The 19521-nt window shown below is 42.7% G+C and overlaps 1 protein-coding gene and 1 pseudogene across 1 annotated transcript; both read right to left on the bottom strand.

Moving 5' to 3' along the window:
- The window catches only part of LOC106580475 (uncharacterized), a 20594-nt pseudogene extending 19914 nt beyond the window's left edge, over positions 1 to 680 (bottom strand).
- Positions 168 to 19521, bottom strand: LOC106580440 (LETM1 domain-containing protein LETM2, mitochondrial). The gene is made up of 10 exons (XM_014161504.3): positions 19271 to 19521; positions 15394 to 15462; positions 14560 to 15085; positions 9415 to 9558; positions 8145 to 8288; positions 7603 to 7926; positions 7277 to 7396; positions 6238 to 6333; positions 5397 to 5465; positions 168 to 4918 (listed from the first exon to the last, which is right to left on the bottom strand). Exons 2-10 carry the CDS (start codon positions 15438 to 15440, stop codon positions 4865 to 4867), a joined length of 1524 nt encoding a protein of 507 aa, XP_014016979.3. The 5' UTR covers positions 15441 to 15462; positions 19271 to 19521; the 3' UTR covers positions 168 to 4864.

Below are 19521 nucleotides of genomic sequence, written 5' to 3'. Positions count from 1 at the left end.
CAGTTGACAGTGAGAGGACGTTTCTTTTTTTGCTGAGTTTAGATGCTGAAGCTTTATGTATGTATGCACCTCCTAGCCTGTCAGTAGCTGGGCCAGATATCCATAGTGCAAGACATCTGTATTAGCAAAAGTTTGTTGCCAAAAATAAAAGACACAGGACTCAAGTGTAAAGGGTTTTTATAAATTTAATGCTGAACTTCATCTCCCAAGCGGACATTTGACACTGTAGAATGATGTATTGTTTCAACGCAGGTTAAATAATGTAGCAATGTTGTACATGGTTGAGTGTCTTCTGACCTCCGTTACAGAGCTTAGTGGACAGGAGGGTAAACATGAGAGGTAGAATGTCTGTTACACAAGGAAAGCCACCAAAGGGGGAGGCAGAGGTTGTCCATAACCACTGACACAGGGTCAGATACGTTTTCGTTTCCCAAATGGTTATTGTTAGGGATAGATGATTCTAGATCTGTGGTTAGGGGTAACCTCTACTTCAGAGGTAGCCAACCCTCTTCCCAGACAGCTACTGGTTATGCAAGCTTTTGCTCTATTCCTGCTCTTACACACACCTCATTCTACTCATCGGCTGATCATCAGAACCTTGATTAGCTAAATCAGGTATGGTAGAGCTGGGCTGGATCAAAAGCCTGCATACCCAGTAGCTCTTTAGGCAGGATGGCCATCCCTGATCTAAATCCATCAGTCACAAACACTCCTGCAAGGTCATAGTCATAACATCCAGAGTTTGCACAAGGCTAGCTAATATTACTAACACAAATAAGTTCTGCCAAATGAAATAAACTATGAAAAAAGAAGCCTTGTTTGAAGAGAAATTAGGGAATTTCAAGGAAAACAAGTTTAAGAAGAGTATGTTCTCTATGAGCTTTATATGGAATCCATTATGACAAAAGGTGCAGACGTCAATCATTCAGAATGTATAAACTCCACACAGCCTCACGTTCTTGTACTGTCTGTAATAGTCATATCAATACATGATACAGTGCAATACCTGTAGACACATTTGCAAAGGGCATTTTCCACTCATCCTTATTCCCCCAGTGTAGGTCCAAGCAGTGAAGGGCTGAATCCTAACCTCAGTTATGTGTCCATCACGCAAACCTTCACACAAATCTCCCATTGATATCAATGGATGACTTATGTGGCTAGTTCTAGTAATGCGTATCATATATTATATTAAGTTAATTCAAGCCCAAGTCTTACTGTAGGACCATTGACCATATCTGCCATCAAATGATTGGATAAGTTACTGTTCCATTAAAGTTCTCCTGACCAAATCAACTCTAAATTTCACCACAAATTATCAACAGCAACACACTGAAATACCACAATGTCCATCTTTCTCTGCAGGTCTGTGGGACATTAATGACAAATACCTTTGGGAGTAAGTTCATGTTACCCAACTCCACACCAAACTCTAACCCCTAGTCCTACACACCGACCACTTAGCAATATGGTGCTGCTCCACCTAGGTGTGATTTTCACTATGTTGCTTGTACCAACAAGTGTCCAGGGGTAGGGGTTTGGAATTGGGCATGTGAGTGAGAGGGTTCATACAGGTGTTTACGTGAGTCTCTCTAAGTCTGTGTCCTAATTCTCTCCCCACATTCCTTTCCTAATCTAATTTCCTTCATGATCATTGATCCAAAAGGACCTAAAAAGGTAACAGCGTAAGCAATACAGTGGATTCCTTTCACCCATGTATGGACATGAAGGATAGGAGACAAGGTAAGGAATCAAGGCAGTGGAATTGGAACACAGTGTAAACATCTTCCATAAGAGCCAGTGGGGAAGGGGCAGAGGAGACACTCCACAGAGAGCATAGGTAACAAAGCACCTCGTTACAGACCTTCTGCCTGTAAATTAATTTTCTAAACAATCCTTAAACCAAGTAAAAAAATAAACTGTTGGGATGGAAAGAAGTGTCCCAGGTCCCATAGTACTCCCTTGAAGTAATAACATATATGAGAAGGTTGGATTGGTCAAAGCAGAAGGGTGGATATCTTGCTTTCGATTATCCACTCACATACAGATCGGTGATAGGGAAGAGAGGAAGATGCACTATGATGAAACAATGTAATTTGGTTGGTGAGTTGTGAGAGAGGTTCATAAAAAGGTAATCCCCTAACTTAAGGTTTTCCTCAATGCTAAGGCAACACCAAACGCACACTCTCACACACTGAAGCATAAAGCATATACAGTAGAGTACACATATGTTTATATGGTAAACCTTCCAAATACCTTCTCGTTCACATGGTTGTATTAACTCTATATGTAAGCAGGATATGTACTAGGCATTTCAGCATGAAATAGGGGCCATCTTTCAAGATCTTTGAGAATCACATTCAAAAATAAAATGTAACACTAGTGCAATCCTTTAAGAGTTCGCAAATCCTGCATTTTCATGCAGTTTCACTCAAATTCATTATTTGAGATTTCTCTGTAGATATTTCGTTAGTTTTGTTGAAACAGTGGGTATGGATGATATCCAATAGCAGTCAAGTATTATATTTATTTTAAATGTGTAAATAAACGGTAGTACTATCATAGCATTAACACAATATATACACTGTATATTCCAATAGAAAAGCTAAATGTCCACAGATTGCGGTTGTGTTTATAATCAAGTTTTAAACTGGGTGGTTGAGCCTTGAATGCTGATTGGCTGAAAGCCGTGGTATATCACACCGTATACCACGGGTATGACAAAATATTTATTTTTACTGCTCCAAATACATTGGTAACCAGTTTATAATAGCAATAACGTTCCTTGGGGGTTTGTGATATATGGCCAATATACCACGGCAAAGGGCTGTGCGTTGCGTCATGCCTAAGAACAGCCCTTAGCCGTGGTATATTGGCCATATACACCACACCTCCTCGGGCCTTATTGCTTAATTAGGCGCTACTACAGCCTCTCCTGTGTTAATGAGTGAACTCTCTCGCTCTCTTACAATCAAAAATAATCAGTGTTCATGTACTATTTACAGCTGCAATCAACTACACAATGCCACTTCATTCAGTCATAGGGTGACACTTCACAATAAATTGCATAGATACCACGTGTTACATTTTCTGGTGTAATTAAATGCAACTACACTGTAACTACCTGGACATAATTTGTAAAATGTCCTTACTTTAGACATTAGTGTTTTGTACCTTATCTGCAATTACCATTTACATCTGAACAATTAGTCTGGTTTCCAGGGTAGTTAGAGAGTAACTTCATGGCATAAAGGCAAGTTAAAGTGAAGTGTTGCCCAGTCTTAAGATTGAAATATTCAACAAACAAAAAATTAAATATTAGGAGGGCAAAAGTTCATAGAACTCTTTAGTTTTGAGAGAGCTTGAGGGAGTGGCAAACCAACTGGACAGAGCAGTTGTACCTTTTCTACCATACAATGAACATTGTACAGGGTATTTACAAATATACAAGAGGAAGAGTTGGTGGTGGTGGTTTTTGTTAGTCTGATCTGGAGGTGATTCAGCCAACTCGAACATACAAAACACACCTTTTCAAAGCAGCGGGTGGCCGTCCTATCACCTCTGACCAAAATGTCGGCCGTCATTTTCTGTTCACTTCACAACAACTCTACATGTTGAATCACCACCGTTTGTCGACACCAAGGTGGTGACCCCTAAAGGCGTCAGCATGCTTAAGCTCGGCTGGCGCCTAACCGAACGAGTGTGCTTGCATACTCCCTTAAAATACACTTGCTTGAAAAACAAGAAAAAAAGCATCAAACGCCGTAGCCAGTCTCAAAATGACTGTACACTTCCTCAAAAGTCCGAATTAATCTAAGATAACTCAAGAAACCTGTCATTAATTTTGACGTTTTTGCCCAAGAGATCTTAGTTGCGAAATTTTACATCTAACTAAGATGTTTGGCGCAGTATTTCTTTATGAGAAAAATGTCATGAAGACGAGTCGTCTCTAGCTGAATGACAACAAAGACTTTATCGGAGAATTCCTACTGTTGAACAATCACCGATGAAGGGGTGTAGACTTCGGCTCCGAACTTCGGCTTGACCAAAACGAACAAAAGCGTCACAAAACGTCAGCATAATTTTTGCACATACTCTACCGAACTGTTTAGTCTGGGAAGCATGTGGACGCCTTTAATACACCGCGGCCACCCACTGCTTTCGCCTTTGAGGTGTATCTAGTCAAGAGGAATCAGCTTCAGCGCCTAATGAATGAGTCTAAAAACAACCTGAAGTGAAACAGACTAAAGTTACACCAGACCAACCAACCAGCCTGTGTCTACTCTTCAAGGACATAAAAATTATAATAATATTTGTTACATCACTGGGTTACTGTGATCCCAAAACAAAACAATTATCCCAATCCAGGGGCTTTTCAGAGTTTTCGTTACATTACATTGTCCTGCTGAGTTTGAGTGTGAAACCCAATGGATGGAGTGCATGAACTTGAAACCAAATAGATGCAGGTGAGAAGAACCAGAGACTGAACAGACAAGAGGTGTGTGTCCCGTTTGAAACGCCTGCCAGCGGCCTCAATCCAGGTGTAGCCAGTGAGGAGAGGGCTCTGATCCATGGACAAAATTAAAGAGAGCAACAGTGTCATCTTAGCCAAACGTCGTCTGGTCTGATGGCATTAACATCTCATGTGATGATCTTATGACCCCTCTCTCCATCAGACACCAAGCCCATTGGCTATACAGGGATCTTAGACTCAGGAGGAGGCGGCGTTAAGGAGGGTAGATGGGTGGTTGGGTTGACTGATCCCTTAGGTTGTCGATTAGCTTGATTGTCTAGCCCCCCCACCCACGAGGACACGGGGTTGTGGTGTGGTCAAGCTGCAGTCCTGCTCACTGTTAGCTCCTCCTCACACTCCGTTGGCGCTCATCTTGCTCTTCTGGGACACCTCTGCTCCTTTAGCCTACAGGTCAGAGGACAATGGTTATTCTAGGAGCAAACAATGAAAAAGAGACCAATGGCATTCATTGAATTATGGTGACATGGACTTGAACAAATGTAATAAACGTACTTTCAAATAGCTTATTTACATACGTCAGTGCATGGTGTTTATTGACTTGATATTTTAGGAACCTGTTGTTATGGGCATACTGTAATTTAACTACTAAACTGTTAATTGTTGTATGGTTCATTTGTTTGTTCCCGTAGAGCAAGTGTGTGTGTGTGTGTGTGTGTGTGTGTGTGTGACTAGGATGTCGTGAGAAAGATGAGACAGTATTGGGCTTAATGGGATTACAGCCACAAACTTGGAAACAAACACGCACTGGTTTATCCTCACGGTCATCACTATCTGGCCATGCTAGAAAAGCACTGCACTTTCTGCCATTCCATCTAGTAACTAATCCCTGTGGGTATGTGACTGGGGGTCAAAGGTGACTGACCTGGATGACCTGGGCAGGGGTTGGAGGTTTGTCTGAGACGATGGCAGCCTTGTCTCTCAACTCCTCTGCCTGGAGGAACAGAAACACACCAGACATGAGGACACTGTATACTGCTCCACGGGTCATCCTGGAGAAGACTCCTGACCGGTCTGTCTTTGACCAGAGCTACCGAGCTCATGATTGGGGCTCATGATTGGTGGGAATATTATATGCCTTCCATCTTTGGCTTTTGTTATCCAATGAAAGCACTTTGTGTTTTGATGGAATGTGAGTGATGATCCAATCATGTGTTGCATTCCATTTCCCTCCCATAAAAAAAGTGATCATGTTTTATACCCTTTACTGTGTAGCCTAGGCAAAATCAGACCATATCTAGAAGCAATCGTTTTATATAAACTTTAATGTAGCCTAGGCCTACTGGTTGCATGAATTTGGGATCTATTGTCCCACAACTGTCCCAGAGTCCGTTTGGAATAGGCTATTTCTTTCTCCACAAGCTGACCAATAGAATAGGTCAACTTTTCTACTATGGGGGAATCGTAGATTGACATAGGCTAGTGATTTTCCTGTTCATTACTCATCTTGTTGGCTGGGGAGAAGTAAATGTGGGCATCGGAATTCAGTAAGAAGGAACCGCACACTGTTCTGTTAAAATGAATTACCATAATCGAAATCTGAATTCAGTCATTCTGAGCACTGTGGGTGAACGCCCTAATCAGGTTACACATCCAATGCATATGGGTCAGGTAAATTTCTCCAATGTCCGGTAAATTGAAATGCTGCCGGTCAAACGCCACATTTTCATAACAGAAACCTTGTTGTTGTGTGTCTGTGTACTGACCGGCCTGTCTTTGATGACCAGACCTGGGTCTACCAGTAAGTCTGAGGAGGAAGCTGCGGTTCCCTCTGGGATCTCAGCTGGGGGAGGAGTGGCCTTCTGCAACACACAACACAACTTGATGTTACATTACCATCATACATACTTACACATTTCTCTCATGATCTCACACTGTTCTGAAAACAAAAACACACACAAATGGAATGATAGGGCCAGTAATGTAAGCAGCGGTGGTGCCTTCCACAGAGTGTCCTGAGACTGTTGTGGTGATAGAGACTCATAGGCTGCATTTACACAGTCTTTGACCAATCAGATCAGTTTTGAAAAAGAGCTGATGTGAAAAGAGCTGATGTGATAGTTCAAAAGACCAATTAGTGGAAAAAATATCACAATTGGGCTGGCTGTGAAAACTCAGCCTTAGAGAGTTGGCAGCATGAACATACAGTACTTCACATGGCTGACCTGCATTTCTACATCACTACAGTCATGAGTTGGAGAGTCAACCAGGTCTCCATGATCTGATGGTCAAGCCTTAGTTCTCGGGGAAACCTGTGCTTCTATGGGACTCACTGAAGGCAGAAATTTACCTTGATCCCAAACCTAGAATCAGATTACCTTTCACCAATCTGAACTGAGCTAGTTTGGGTACAGAGGGTATGATGTCTTACCTCTAGTTTGGGTACAGAGGGTATGATGTCTTACCTCTAGTTTGGGTACAGGGGGTATGATGTCTTACCTCTAGTTTGGGTACAGGGGGTATGATGTCTTACCTCTAGTTTGGGTACAGGGGGTATGATGTCTTACCTCTAGTTTGGGTACAGGGGGTATGATGTCTTACCTCTAGTTTGGGTACAGGGGGTATGATGTCTTACCTCTAGTTTGGGTACAGAGGGTATGATGTCTTACCTCTAGTTTGGGTACAGAGGGTATGATGTCTTACCTCTACTTTGGGTACAGGGGGTATGATGTCTTACCTCTAGTTTGGGTACAGGGGGTATGATGTCTTACCTCTAGTTTGGGTACAGGGGGTATGATGTCTTACCTCTAGTTTGGGTACAGGGGGTATGACGGGTATGATGGGTTTGACGTCAGTCAGGTACATGGCTCTGGAGAGCAGCAGCAGAGAAGGAGGAACGTTCTCCTTCAAGTGCAGGTCCAACCACTAGAACAGACAGAGAGAGAGAGAGGTCACAGGTCACTGAAGAAGCCAATTGTTTATCGTCCAAAATGGCACCCTATTCCCTAAGAAATAGGGTGCCATTTGGGACGCATCTCTTATAATACAATTAATAGATTGATTCCTTCACTGGCTTGAAGTGATGCATCTTTAACAAGGTGATATGCAGATAGATAGGTTGAGTGTCTGACCTGTTGCATCTGCTGACGTAACTGGTCAGTGGTCAGACCCAGTGACCTCATCCCTCTGCTACGACATGCTGCCTGTAGCTCTGACACACTCATAGCAGGCACACCCTCAGTGGCTATCAACTCGTCATCTGCTTTGATGGTTCTCAGCTGCATCATCAGCTGGAAGCGGAGCAGGTTATTGGTTCCTATGGGCTGTAGCTCTAGCAGTTTACACAGGGCCACCAGCTGGGGGCGCTCTAGATGCTCCAGCGTCAACTCGTCTTCAAACAGCTTGGAGAACTTGACAATGTCCTTAGTGGTGGGCTGCTCCCCTGTGTGACGAACCTGGAGATGACAGAGGGAGGACAGGGGTTAGTTAGAGCAGTCTTGGGACTCTAGTCATGCAGACAGGCTTAGGACGTATAATCACATCTTGAGCGTTATCAGGTCTGTAAGACCTTTTGACAAGGGCTACCGAACACAACGGGATGAACATTTGAAACACTCATGAAATCATGAATCAGAGCTTGGGATGCGTGACCTTTGCCCCCTGGCTAAATTACCTTCTGTACGTAGGTGGAGAAGCGCTGCGTCTCGTCCTCGGTCAAAGCCTTAGTCTTGTTCCTCTTGGCCATCTCTGCTATGGTCTCCTGGAGGAACTTAGCCAGCTCCAGCTTAGCAGCAAGACCCTTTTTCTGCTTCTCCACCTAAAGAGAAAGAAAAGGGAGAAAGAGAAGGATAGGAGAAAGATTATTATATTATTATAAAGTTATTTCTCAAATGGACCTTATGCATAATCTAGCATTAGCTAATAGCAATTGGTTTTAGAATGTTCTAAAAAGGAGCCTCAAATCGCATTTAATCAAGTTGCTAGGTAAGGTTTAAAAGGGTATATTTAAGCAATAAGGCATGGGGGTGTGGTATATGGCCAATATACCACGGCTAAGGGCTGTTCTTATGCACGACGCAGCGGAGTGCCTGGACACAGCCCTTAGCCGTGGTATATTAGCCATATACCACAAACCCCCGAGGTGCCTTATTGCTATTATAAACTGGTTACCAACGTAATTAGAGAAGTAAAAATAAATGTTTTGTCATGGTATACGGTCTGATATACCACCGCTGTCATCCAATCAGCATTCAGGGCTCAAACCACCCAGTTCATAATTGAAAACAATCCCACTTCAAAATGCACCAGTTGGCTAACGGTGGTCTTTACCACTGCTATGTGTTGGTATCCCAACGGCCATGATGTGAGAGGCCAGGCCAGGCACCACTGTTGTACAGGAGCAGGAGGACATATCTGAGAGCCATTCAGCCATGAGCAGACAGGGACCATTAGACCCGACAGGTCAGGCCTACTGGGGCTAATCCCACACAAAGACCTGGGGTGTATCCCAATAATCTCTCTCTCTTCCTGAAGTGTGCACTCGTTCACTATTCCTGACAAATGTAAAAACATTGGATTGGTGTAGGAATGGGCTAAAGAGTTTCTTAGAACAGTAAAGAAGTAAAGCTGTCAAATCTATGAAGGGAGGTGAACAAGTGCACACTTTGAGAGAAAGGAGAGATTATTGGGACACACCCCTGCTTATTCTACTGGCCTACAGGTCTGTGGAAGGATATCTCCTACTGGGATGCATCTCAATAGTGTACTTTTGTCTCCTTTCATCTGCATTGATATGGAAGAACAGGAAAACAGCCATTTTCAGGTAAAATATCATGACTTCAGATCAGTCCAGATGAAGGAGAGGAAACAAGGAAGCAAGTTTAGAAAATTGATAAGCAGCATACAACAGGGTCATTAACATTGTAACAGCGTGAAAAACATGCCTTCTTGGTCTCTGTCTCGAAGGTGGAGGGCAGCATCTCAGGGAAGAGCTTGAGGAAGACAGGAAGCAGGAACTCCATGAAGGGGACAATGATGAAGACCATGAAGGGTAGCAGGCGGAACAGGTCAGCACACGTCCTCATCAGCTGGAGACACAGACAACACTCAGCAAACCAAACAGTAACATGTCTGACAATGATAAGCACCAACATCAAAGGAGAGGAGATAGGGGGAGAGAGACAGAGTGAGAGAGACAGAGAGAGAGAATAACAGGGGTTGGAAGCCAAACATTGCCATTTGGTTTATTGGCATTATAGAAGATACAGTGATTAGCCATGTGAGTTTTGCAGTGCACAACACCCATGTACAGAGTGGATCCCAAACATTTAGAAATGTGACTGACAAAAACATGTGACCTCCCAAGTCACCAAAACGAATGTCTGTGGTCACATATTAATCCATGAGACAAGAAGGATTCCACCTTGACCCACCATGGGCAACACTATGTTAGGATTCTGTCCCTTAGTCTCTGGCAAACTACCAGGACTGTGAGTATTTCTAAAATAGACCTGGTGCCAAGTAAAGCTCTACCATGGCATTCACACGGTGGACTGTTTTTTTAACCTTTATTTAACTTAGGCAAGTCAGTTAAGAACAAATTCTGTTGGTGTGCCTATCCTGTATCATTGAGGCAATAGGGTCAATGCATCCTTTTAAATCAGCCTTACTGATGAACCTGGAGGCTGAAGTCAGAGGACTTTTTATTCTGCATTGAAAAGTATTGGTCGGGCCTCATATGTCCGTTTTCAGTGTAAACGTAAAGGACTAAAACAAGATATAAAGCAGGTAGAAAGATGTACCTAAATATATATTTTTATAAGATCCTCTTTCAGGACAAACAATCTAAAATTCCAAAGATGCTGCATTCAGGAGTTTTTTTGACATGTTATTGGGTCCCCATTGATTTTGTTATAATGTTTGAGTCACTCAGATAGCATAAGCCATGGCAAAATGTGCATAAATGCAGGAAATGTGCTTTAAAACTGCAAAATGTTATCTTCACCACATGGCAAAATGTGTAGAAATGCAGGAAATTAGCTTTTGTCACTATGGCCAACAGGAGGGCTTCTACAATTGGCTGAGGGTTCAACTACAGTGGGGGGAAAAAGTATTTGATCCCCTGCTGATTTTGTATGTTTGCCCACTGACAAAGAAAGGATCCGTCTATAATTTTAAAGGTAGGTTTATTTGAACAGTGAGAGACAGAATAACAACAAAAATATCCAGAAAAACACATGTTAAAAATGTTATAAATTGATTTGCATTTTAAGAAGGGAAATAAGTATTTGACCCCCTCTCAATCAGAAAGATTTCTGGCTCCCAGGTGTCTTTTATACAGGTAACGAGCTGAGATTAGGAGCACACTCTTAAAGGGAGTGCTCCTAACCGCAGCTTGTTACCTGTAAAAAAGACACCTGTCCACAGAAGCAATCAATCAATCAGATTCCAAACTCTCCACCATGGCCAAGACCAAAGAGCTCTCCAAGGATGTCAGGGACAAGATTGTTGAACTACACAAGGCTGGAATGGGCAACAAGACCATCGCCAAGATGCTTGGTGAGAAGGTGACAACAGTTGGTGTGATTATTCGCAGATGGAAGAAACACAAAAGAACTGTCAATATCCAGAAAACACGGGAGGATCTTGTCAATGATCTCAAGGCAGCTGGGACCATAGTCACCAAGAAAACAATTGGTAACACACTACACCGTGAAGGACTGAAATCATGCAGCGCCCGCAAGGTCCCCCTGCTCAAGAATACATATACATGCCCGTCTGAAGTTTGCCAATGAACATCTGAATGACTCAGAGGACAACTGGTGAAAGTGTTGTGGTCAGATGAGACCAAAATGGAGCTCTTTGGCATCAACTCAACTCGCCGTGTTTGGAGGAGGAGGAATGCTGCCTATGACCCCAAGAACACCATCTCCACCGTCAAACATGGAGGTGGAAACATTATGCTTTGGGGGTGTTTTTCTGCTAAGGGGACAGGACAACTTCACCGCATCAAAGGGACGATGGATGGGGCCATATACCGTCAAATCTTGGGTGAGAACCTCCTTCCCTCAGCGAGGGCATTAAAAATGGGTCGTGGATGGGCATTCCAGCATGACAATGACCCAAAACACACGGCCAAGGCAACAAAGGAGTGGCTCAAGAAGAAGCACATTAAGGTCCTGGAGTGGCCTAGCCAGTCTCCAGACCTTAATCCCATAGAAAATCTGTGGAGGGAACTGAAGGTTCAAGTTGCCAAACGTCAGCCTCGAAACCATAATGACTTGGAGAAGATCTGCAAAGAGGAGTGGGACAAAATCCCTCCTGAGATGTGTGCAAACCTGGTGGCCAACTACAAGAAACGTCTGAACTCTGATTGCCAACAAGGGTTTTGCCACCAAGTACTAAGTCATGTTTTGCAGAGGGGTCAAATACTTATTTCCCTCATTAAAATGCAAATCATTTTATACCATTTTTGACACGTTTTTCTGGATTTTTTTGTTGTTATTCTGTCTCTCACTGTTCAAATAAACCTACCATTAAATTATAGACTGATCATTTCTTTGTAAGTGGGCAAACATACAAAATCAGCAGGGGATCAAATACTTTTCCCCCCCACTGTAGAACACCTCACAGCATGTGGTGGACTCCTTTGGTTGTGTTCAATAGACACAACGAGAGAAAAACAACATGTTCAAACTGAAAGCAAAAATGAGCAGCATTGTTACTGGTTTAAGAAGTTTAACGGGTAACACCTTTCCCTGTTACGTGCCTGACTGCTGAACACCTCCCAGAGAGTGAGGTGATCAGCGTTTCATGATTCTCCGGTTCCTGGTACTCCTAAAGTACTACATTGCTGTAAATCCTGCCCTCCAATTAACTGAAAGGCACATGTTACATAAGACAGATCTATGAGAATCACGAGACTACAGAATGCCAAAGCTTTCTTTGGTAACTGTAGGATGTACAGTAAGACCATGGGTGTGTTCGTAAATTCAATCTGGAGTGCCAGTGCACTCAGAGTGCCCTTTGGACGTTCGTAAATTCAATCTGGAGTGCCAGTGCGCTCAGAGTGCCCTTTGGACGTTCGTAAATTCAGAGCGTTGTCAGATTGTCCATTTGTAAATTCAGAGCATTTAGCTCTCTGAGATTTCAGAGCTCACACTGGATGCTCTGGTCCAGGAGTAGGGTTGATCCGAGCGTTCTGACCTCACAACGGCAGTCAAGCACCCAAGTTAACTGGCTAACGTTGGCTAGCTTGCTAGCTACTTCCAGACACAAATGAGAGAACACCTCACTCTGACCATTTTACTCGGCCTAGCAGAGCTGGTTAGGCTGTTTTCATGTTATCTAGAGCGTTGGTGACTGTAACTGTGCTGCTGGCAATAATGTAATTACGCTTTTTTGACAACATTTGCTGACACCTGCCATATTCGAACGGGTGTTCACGTTCATAAATTCCTCTATTATTCTGAACTCTTGCACACTCAGACGAGTGCGCTCTGAAATCGGAGGATAGCAAGAGCGAATTTATGAACGCACCCCAATTCAGAGCCATAGATTTAGTATTCTAATGGGAATTCTTATCATGTTTTTATTGTCATGGAGCGTTGAGCGTCAACATGGAGGGTAGTAGTTAGCAGAGAAAGTGCTGCTCGTCTAGACCGTGAACCCTTCAACCAACTGCAGTCACTGTTAGAAACAGTACACCCTCTGAATTGGATTCCCCAAGATGGAGCTGTGTCACCACGTTATACGTATCAAATACCCATCCCAAATGGGACCCAATTCCTTATATAGTGCACTACTTTTGAATAGAGGTCTATGAGGCCCTAGTCAAAAGTAGTGCACTATATAGGGAATAGGGTACCATTTGGGACGCATACAAGGTTCTCTCACCCTGCCCTCGGGCATAAAATTATGATTCACCCTGTTATTTACTAGGGTTTGGCAATATCCAGATTTTCATACCATCTCTGTACCATACCGGGGAATATGGTATTACCGGAAGTGCACATAAGGGGCGCATTTTAAATGTTTTTGTGGTGGGGGGGCACAAGGGATCTTGATCCAGGAGGGGATTGAATGTCTCTGCTGTAACCAAGAAGCTTGATCTTGACATCTAGCCACTTAGCTAGCAAGTTAGTAAACCAAATGCATAGCTGGAGCACTGAGCTGGATATAACTATTTGACATATCTTAGATGTCTTATAAGCAGTGGCGTAGCACTCACCCCCAAAAAACTAACAAAACTAAAGTTTTTTTCTTCTTCTGTATTTAAAATCATATGGCCGGTACTTCTAAATACACTGTATATCACCCAAGCCTTTTATTTACTCCTTCAGGAACATGTTAAACACAGAGAGAGCTCAGCCTACACTTCCTGCATGGTCACAACAATGACAGTCTGACCGACTATACACATGCTGGCTGCCGTGAGGGCAATATGCAGGAGACAGTTTAGAGTCAACACAAAACATAGTCACATACAGGTCAAATACAGCTCAGCACTTTCAAGCAATGTTTACATGCTGATCATCATCATTAAGTCTAACCAAGCTCTAGTCTCATCCAGTGTTGTTCAGAAGGTCGGTGGAACCAATAGTCGGATTGGTTGTTCAGCAACAAAACCGACGCGTACGCAACTATAGGGCAAAACAGACGGGGCTGGCTTAGATTGCTTATAACATGTAAACTATATTTCGTCTCCAATGTTTATTGAAAACATAAATTAAGTTGCACAATGAGTACTCTCAAATACAGCATTACAGATGTTGGTTAGCTAGCTAGCAAATGTGACATCAGTCAAAACACCTCAAAATAAGACATGGTATCAACAAGAAGATCAACCATGCTGAAACAAGACACATGATTCAGAACATGACAGTTTCTTGTCATTGTTGCTAGCTACCTGGTCACCCAGAACCATTACAGCACATGGCCTTCTGCCACTTTGAAGCAAACACATAGTTTTTGTGATATTGTCAGCTAAGCTGTCCATTGGTGGGACGTTATGGGCCTTGGTGGCTAACATCTGAGATGGAGCAGCTAGATGAAACATTGGTTTATTTGTATCACTCCCCCGGCCTTACCCGTCTCCTCTCCCTGCGTGAGAGCAGTTGTCCATGCAGCAGTCTCCACACCATCCTCCCTGCGATCTTGGTATCGATTCCCAGCAGCCTGAAACCATTGTAGTAGTGTTTCAGCTCATCCACTACCCTCTGGCCAATAGACTTCCTCACTACTTGGACCGTAGGGGCAGCTGCAGCCGCTACAGTGACGACAGCGGGGGGAGCAGGGGCTGGAGGTTGGGGTGCGGGGACAGAGGGGCCATTCTTGGGAGTTCCTGGGGGGTCATCCTGGGCTGGGGTGGTGGGGGCTTTGGTGTCCTGCTTGGTGCCCTGCAGCCAGACACAGGAGCTGTGCAGAGATCTGGCCAGCAGGGTGGTGCTGTGGGGTCTGGCGCCATGGAGCCGAACGCACTGATGATAGCCAGACCTGGAGTGCCTGAGGGAGGTTAGGGGTAACAGGCGGCTGGCGGGGTCCAGGTGGTGGTGGACGTAAGCAGTGGAGGGGAGGGGACAGCAGCTGTGCCTTTTAGACAGCAGGTAAGATCCCCTGGAGACAGAACACAGATACACCTGTATGTCAGTGACTGCCTGGTCATATGTGAAGTATCCTTACTTTCACTACAGCAGTCAGTCATACACACTGCTGTAAAGTAGACAAGACCAATGAACACCTGCTGTATTTACAGTTAGCTTGTTCACATATTCAACTCTTCCAAAAGACTTCCTGAGTGTTAATCAACTGATTTAGCTACCAGGGATCTTGTGGACACGGACAGTGACCCCACTGTCTGTGTGGTAGAGGTTAGGGCAGGTCTAAATGGTTTCTAATCTAGAGCAGGTGACCTGGTCTCCTACCTTGATCTTGTTACTGCCAGAAGCACCTGTGGACTGAACACTGCCATTGCACCGGCAAATCGAGGTCTCCTGAAAGGGTGAACAACAAGATCAGTGAAATGAATAAATAATGTTACTTTACAATTTTCTAGGACTGATTGATGTATAGTGTCAAGCTATTTATTTTTGAACCGCATGGCTTTGTAATGTATTTAGTAGGGGTGTGACATTTAAACGTTAAAACAACATTGGGATCGTTAACGTTTAGAAAGAAAATCACTAACCGAAAATGTTTAAATCACAGTGCAGTTATCACAAAACATTCTTTATTTGACGTGTTATAGACTAGGCTGTAAAAAGGCCTTGGGAAAGTTGTATAATTGAAATAAAACCAGGGAGAAAGAGGCAAACTTTAGGCTAATTTGGTGAACATGCGAGATACAGATTACCAAGACATTTGCACATGTTTTTTTTTCTCTCTCTCCCTCGTCTGCCCTTTCTCTTTGTTAATGTGAATGTGTGTTCAGTCTGTTGTATGTGGAATATCCTAGCCTATTCACTGAAGTTGTGGGACACATCCAATACAAGAAATTGCAAGATTACAGCATTAGATTGCGAGATACAGCTTTTGATTACCGATAGATAGGCCTAGTGAACGGTTCTGACTGTCTGTGGTGGAAAACCTGCCTATGCTATGCCCCTCCCCTCTCGCTATGAAATATGCAAGCGTTTGTGTTCTCGGAAGTACTGCAACTAATCAGTCTCCTCCGTTCCAAAACTACTGATTCTTAGGAGTTGATTCCTAGCTAAATCAAATATTGTCACTCAGAATGGGAGTTGACACCAGGAGTCGACATGTAAGGAGTCGAGGAAGCTCCACCACTACATCTCTTTCCAAATCTGAAAGGGAAGCACAGTGAGACCCGGGGATGGAGGGAAGGAGTAGCCATGACTGCGGTAGATGGAACTGCATTGCCCCTTAGCGGTTATACGTAGGACCCTTTTGCCTTGTGAATTCACATGAAATTTTATGATTTGTTTCTTATCGTTTAAACAGAAAAAAATGTCTGTTTAAACTTTAAGAACATTTTTCCATTTCTCACATCTCTAGGATTTAGCATATATACGTGTTGATAGGCCGATGACTCAAAGACTGTGTGTAGGCTAGCTAGCAGATTGTAACGGGCTAATGTCATAAGGGTTGGGCGAAATTTGGGGAGTCCTCTTCTACGATATGCTACTCGAAATATTGCGATATCCAATATAATCGTTTTGCGCCGATAATGACCAGATAATTCCAAACTGTGCAATTTTTTAGCTTATTTACGATACTCTAATCACATTCTCATTAAATAATCTTAGTATGTCGAAACATTTTTACAAGGCTGAGTTAATTCATTTAGATGTCATTTTCAACATATTGATACAGCCTAACTGATAAAACTGCAGTTGATTTGTAAAGTTCAAATAGAGTATAGTCCTGAACATCACGATATATCTTCTTGCACTTCACAATATCTTGTCAATGTCAAATATCACGATATCCGAATTAATCATATATTGGCACAACCCTAAATGTCTTGGTGTAGCACAGAATATTTGACCAACTTTAACTTGGCAATACTTCAATTTCCGACTTGGAAGACAACCAATGCCAATGTCTAGTTGCAGGAAGTTCGTTTGAATTTAGAAAATGCTCCGTTATTAAATAAAATAAATGTTTTGCTCCATTAAGTAATCCAACATTGTGTACGCCGCCACCTTGTCTATTACAAATCTTCTCACATTGATCGAGACGGGTGAGTGTCATCATGACATGCATCAAGATGGTGGCGTACACATCCTTGAATTACTTCATTGCGAAAAAAAGAGAAGAATTTGAAATAATCTTTAGAGAAGAGAATAAGAGAAAGCTGTAGTCATTCTGTGGCCTAATTGTCCATTTGTTCCACGTTTCACATCCCGAAATTGACATTACTTGGCTGGCTCCAACTTTTATTTGAGTGCATGTAGGCCTATGCGGAAGTCACATTTCAGTTGAAGGCATTCAGTTGTACAACTGACTAGGTATCCCCCTTCCCCTTTCCCTATGCTGGTACCTGCTGTTAAGTGTGTCAATGGAAACTCCGTCCCTGTATGCTATCCCCTGGATCTTTAACTGCACGACAAGTACCACAGTATGAGTCATACCCATAAAACCTTGCGGTCAAACAAGTAAATGGTTCCAATTGTTTTTCCACCATTAATTTTTCCCATAGGGGATTTTAGAAACACTTAAAATAAGGGCTGTGTTTCATGTATGCTTACCCTGGCATAATGTTTTGATATCCGTGTAAATCTCTCTAGGACAAGGTGACGCTTATCAAAATATTCATGTGTATTTACCCCCCCAAAATGAAATACACACTAATTAGCTGCTAATGTGGCTAATCATAAAGAACTACAAATGCCATGATATCTTATATATCTAATGTTAGCTACATTTTGTAATTAATTAATTGGCTAAATGTCTTTAAATTGACGATTCTGTGAACTGTCTTGTGCAGTTCACCTGTTAGCAAGAAATGACATGCAGGAGCTTGCAGGGATTTGTAGTCTTGCATGATGTCTATTTTCGTGCTAATTTGCATTTTCGAATCTGAGAGTAAATAGAGCTGAATATATTAATAAAAGTCACCTGGTCCGAGAGAGATTTACAGGGTTATAAAAACGTCACGACAGGGTAAGCCTACAAGAAACACAGCCCTTAATTTAAGTGTTTCTAAAACTCCCTGTGGAAAAACGATAGGAACCATTTCCCTGTTTGACCGCTAGGTTTTATGGGTATTATGACACCTCCACTGTAGGGCTCGGAGGGAGAGTATTCAACAGCTCCTATGCAAGAAAAGCCGGCGAACTGACAACGAAAATTGAATATTCTGAATTAGGGGAGGATGGAGAACAAAAAAATATATATATTCGGATTTCAATCTGCAAAAAATATATAGAATATTAAAATGAAACAAGTGTGGATGGTTGTCCATCCTCCCCTGATTCAGAATGTCATTTTCATTGTCATAGCATGGTTTAATAGCTAACGTTAATTGACGAGAGATAACAGAACACATTTTACTTTGATGCAGAACCGAACCATATACCTACCGGCTATCTAAAAAGTCGGGTAAACAATACTTTCCTGTGGATATTTTGTCTCAAATTTCGAGCAGCTGAAGGCCAAACCGCACAGATAAATCAACCCCAAAAAAATCACCAGAAGCGGGCGTGCGAAGCAAGCAGAGTAAGTGGAAAGGACGCGGCATGCAGAGCAGTGACTGTATGCTAGCAGAATAATTCACATCTCCAATCATCTTTGCTGATAGCAATGTTGTGTTTCCATAAGTGGATTAACGTTAATTGGTCTAATGATACTAAGCGATAATTGTATTAGCTATGAGTAGGTAAAGTTAGACCTATGACTATGTCACATGAGAACGTAAACAGGACATGTCATAGGAACAATTGAGTCTGTCGAGACAAAATAATCATTAGGTACTGGAAACTTGACTAGCTAAAGGTACAGAGAGTTCTCCATGCTATCGACCAGCTAACTAAAGTACTCTCGAAAGATGCTCGAACGGGGCAATTTGCTAAACTATCAGTCTGGCCACAACGCAACCAGTGTCAAGCTCACGCCATAGCTAGCTAGTTAACAACAACATGCTAGTAGTGTGGCTAGCTATCTAACTAGTATGTGCAGATTGGATGAAGACCGTTAAACTAGCTAGCTAAATAGCTAACGTCTGCAGTCTTTTCACAGTTTGACAACGGAACATCTAAAATATCGGATGACCTTAGCAAACATGTTAATACAAGCTGAAATTGGAAGTCGATTGACGATGAGATTTGTTGCTTAACTTACCTCGAATGTCAAATGTCCTACTATGGCTGCCGACTGGGCGTCGTAAGGCTGATCTAAAATAACTAAATTTGTACAATCCATTCACAGTAGTCGGCTGATTGAAGATGTGCGACAATAATTATCACATTTACGACGGGTTTATTACTAATATTCCTTCGAGAAAGGTCCTGTAGTACCCTTTTGGTCAACTTCGCCCATTTTTTGCTGCTGCTCTGAAAAGGTTATTGCAATTCACATAAGCATGATTGTTG

Source organism: Salmo salar, chromosome 20 (assembly GCF_965601325.2).
Source record: "Salmo salar chromosome 20, fSalSal1, whole genome shotgun sequence".
NCBI lineage: Eukaryota > Metazoa > Chordata > Actinopteri > Salmoniformes > Salmonidae > Salmo > Salmo salar.
Note: the sequence above shows the minus strand (reverse complement) of the source record. Positions and strands in the feature narration are given on the sequence as shown.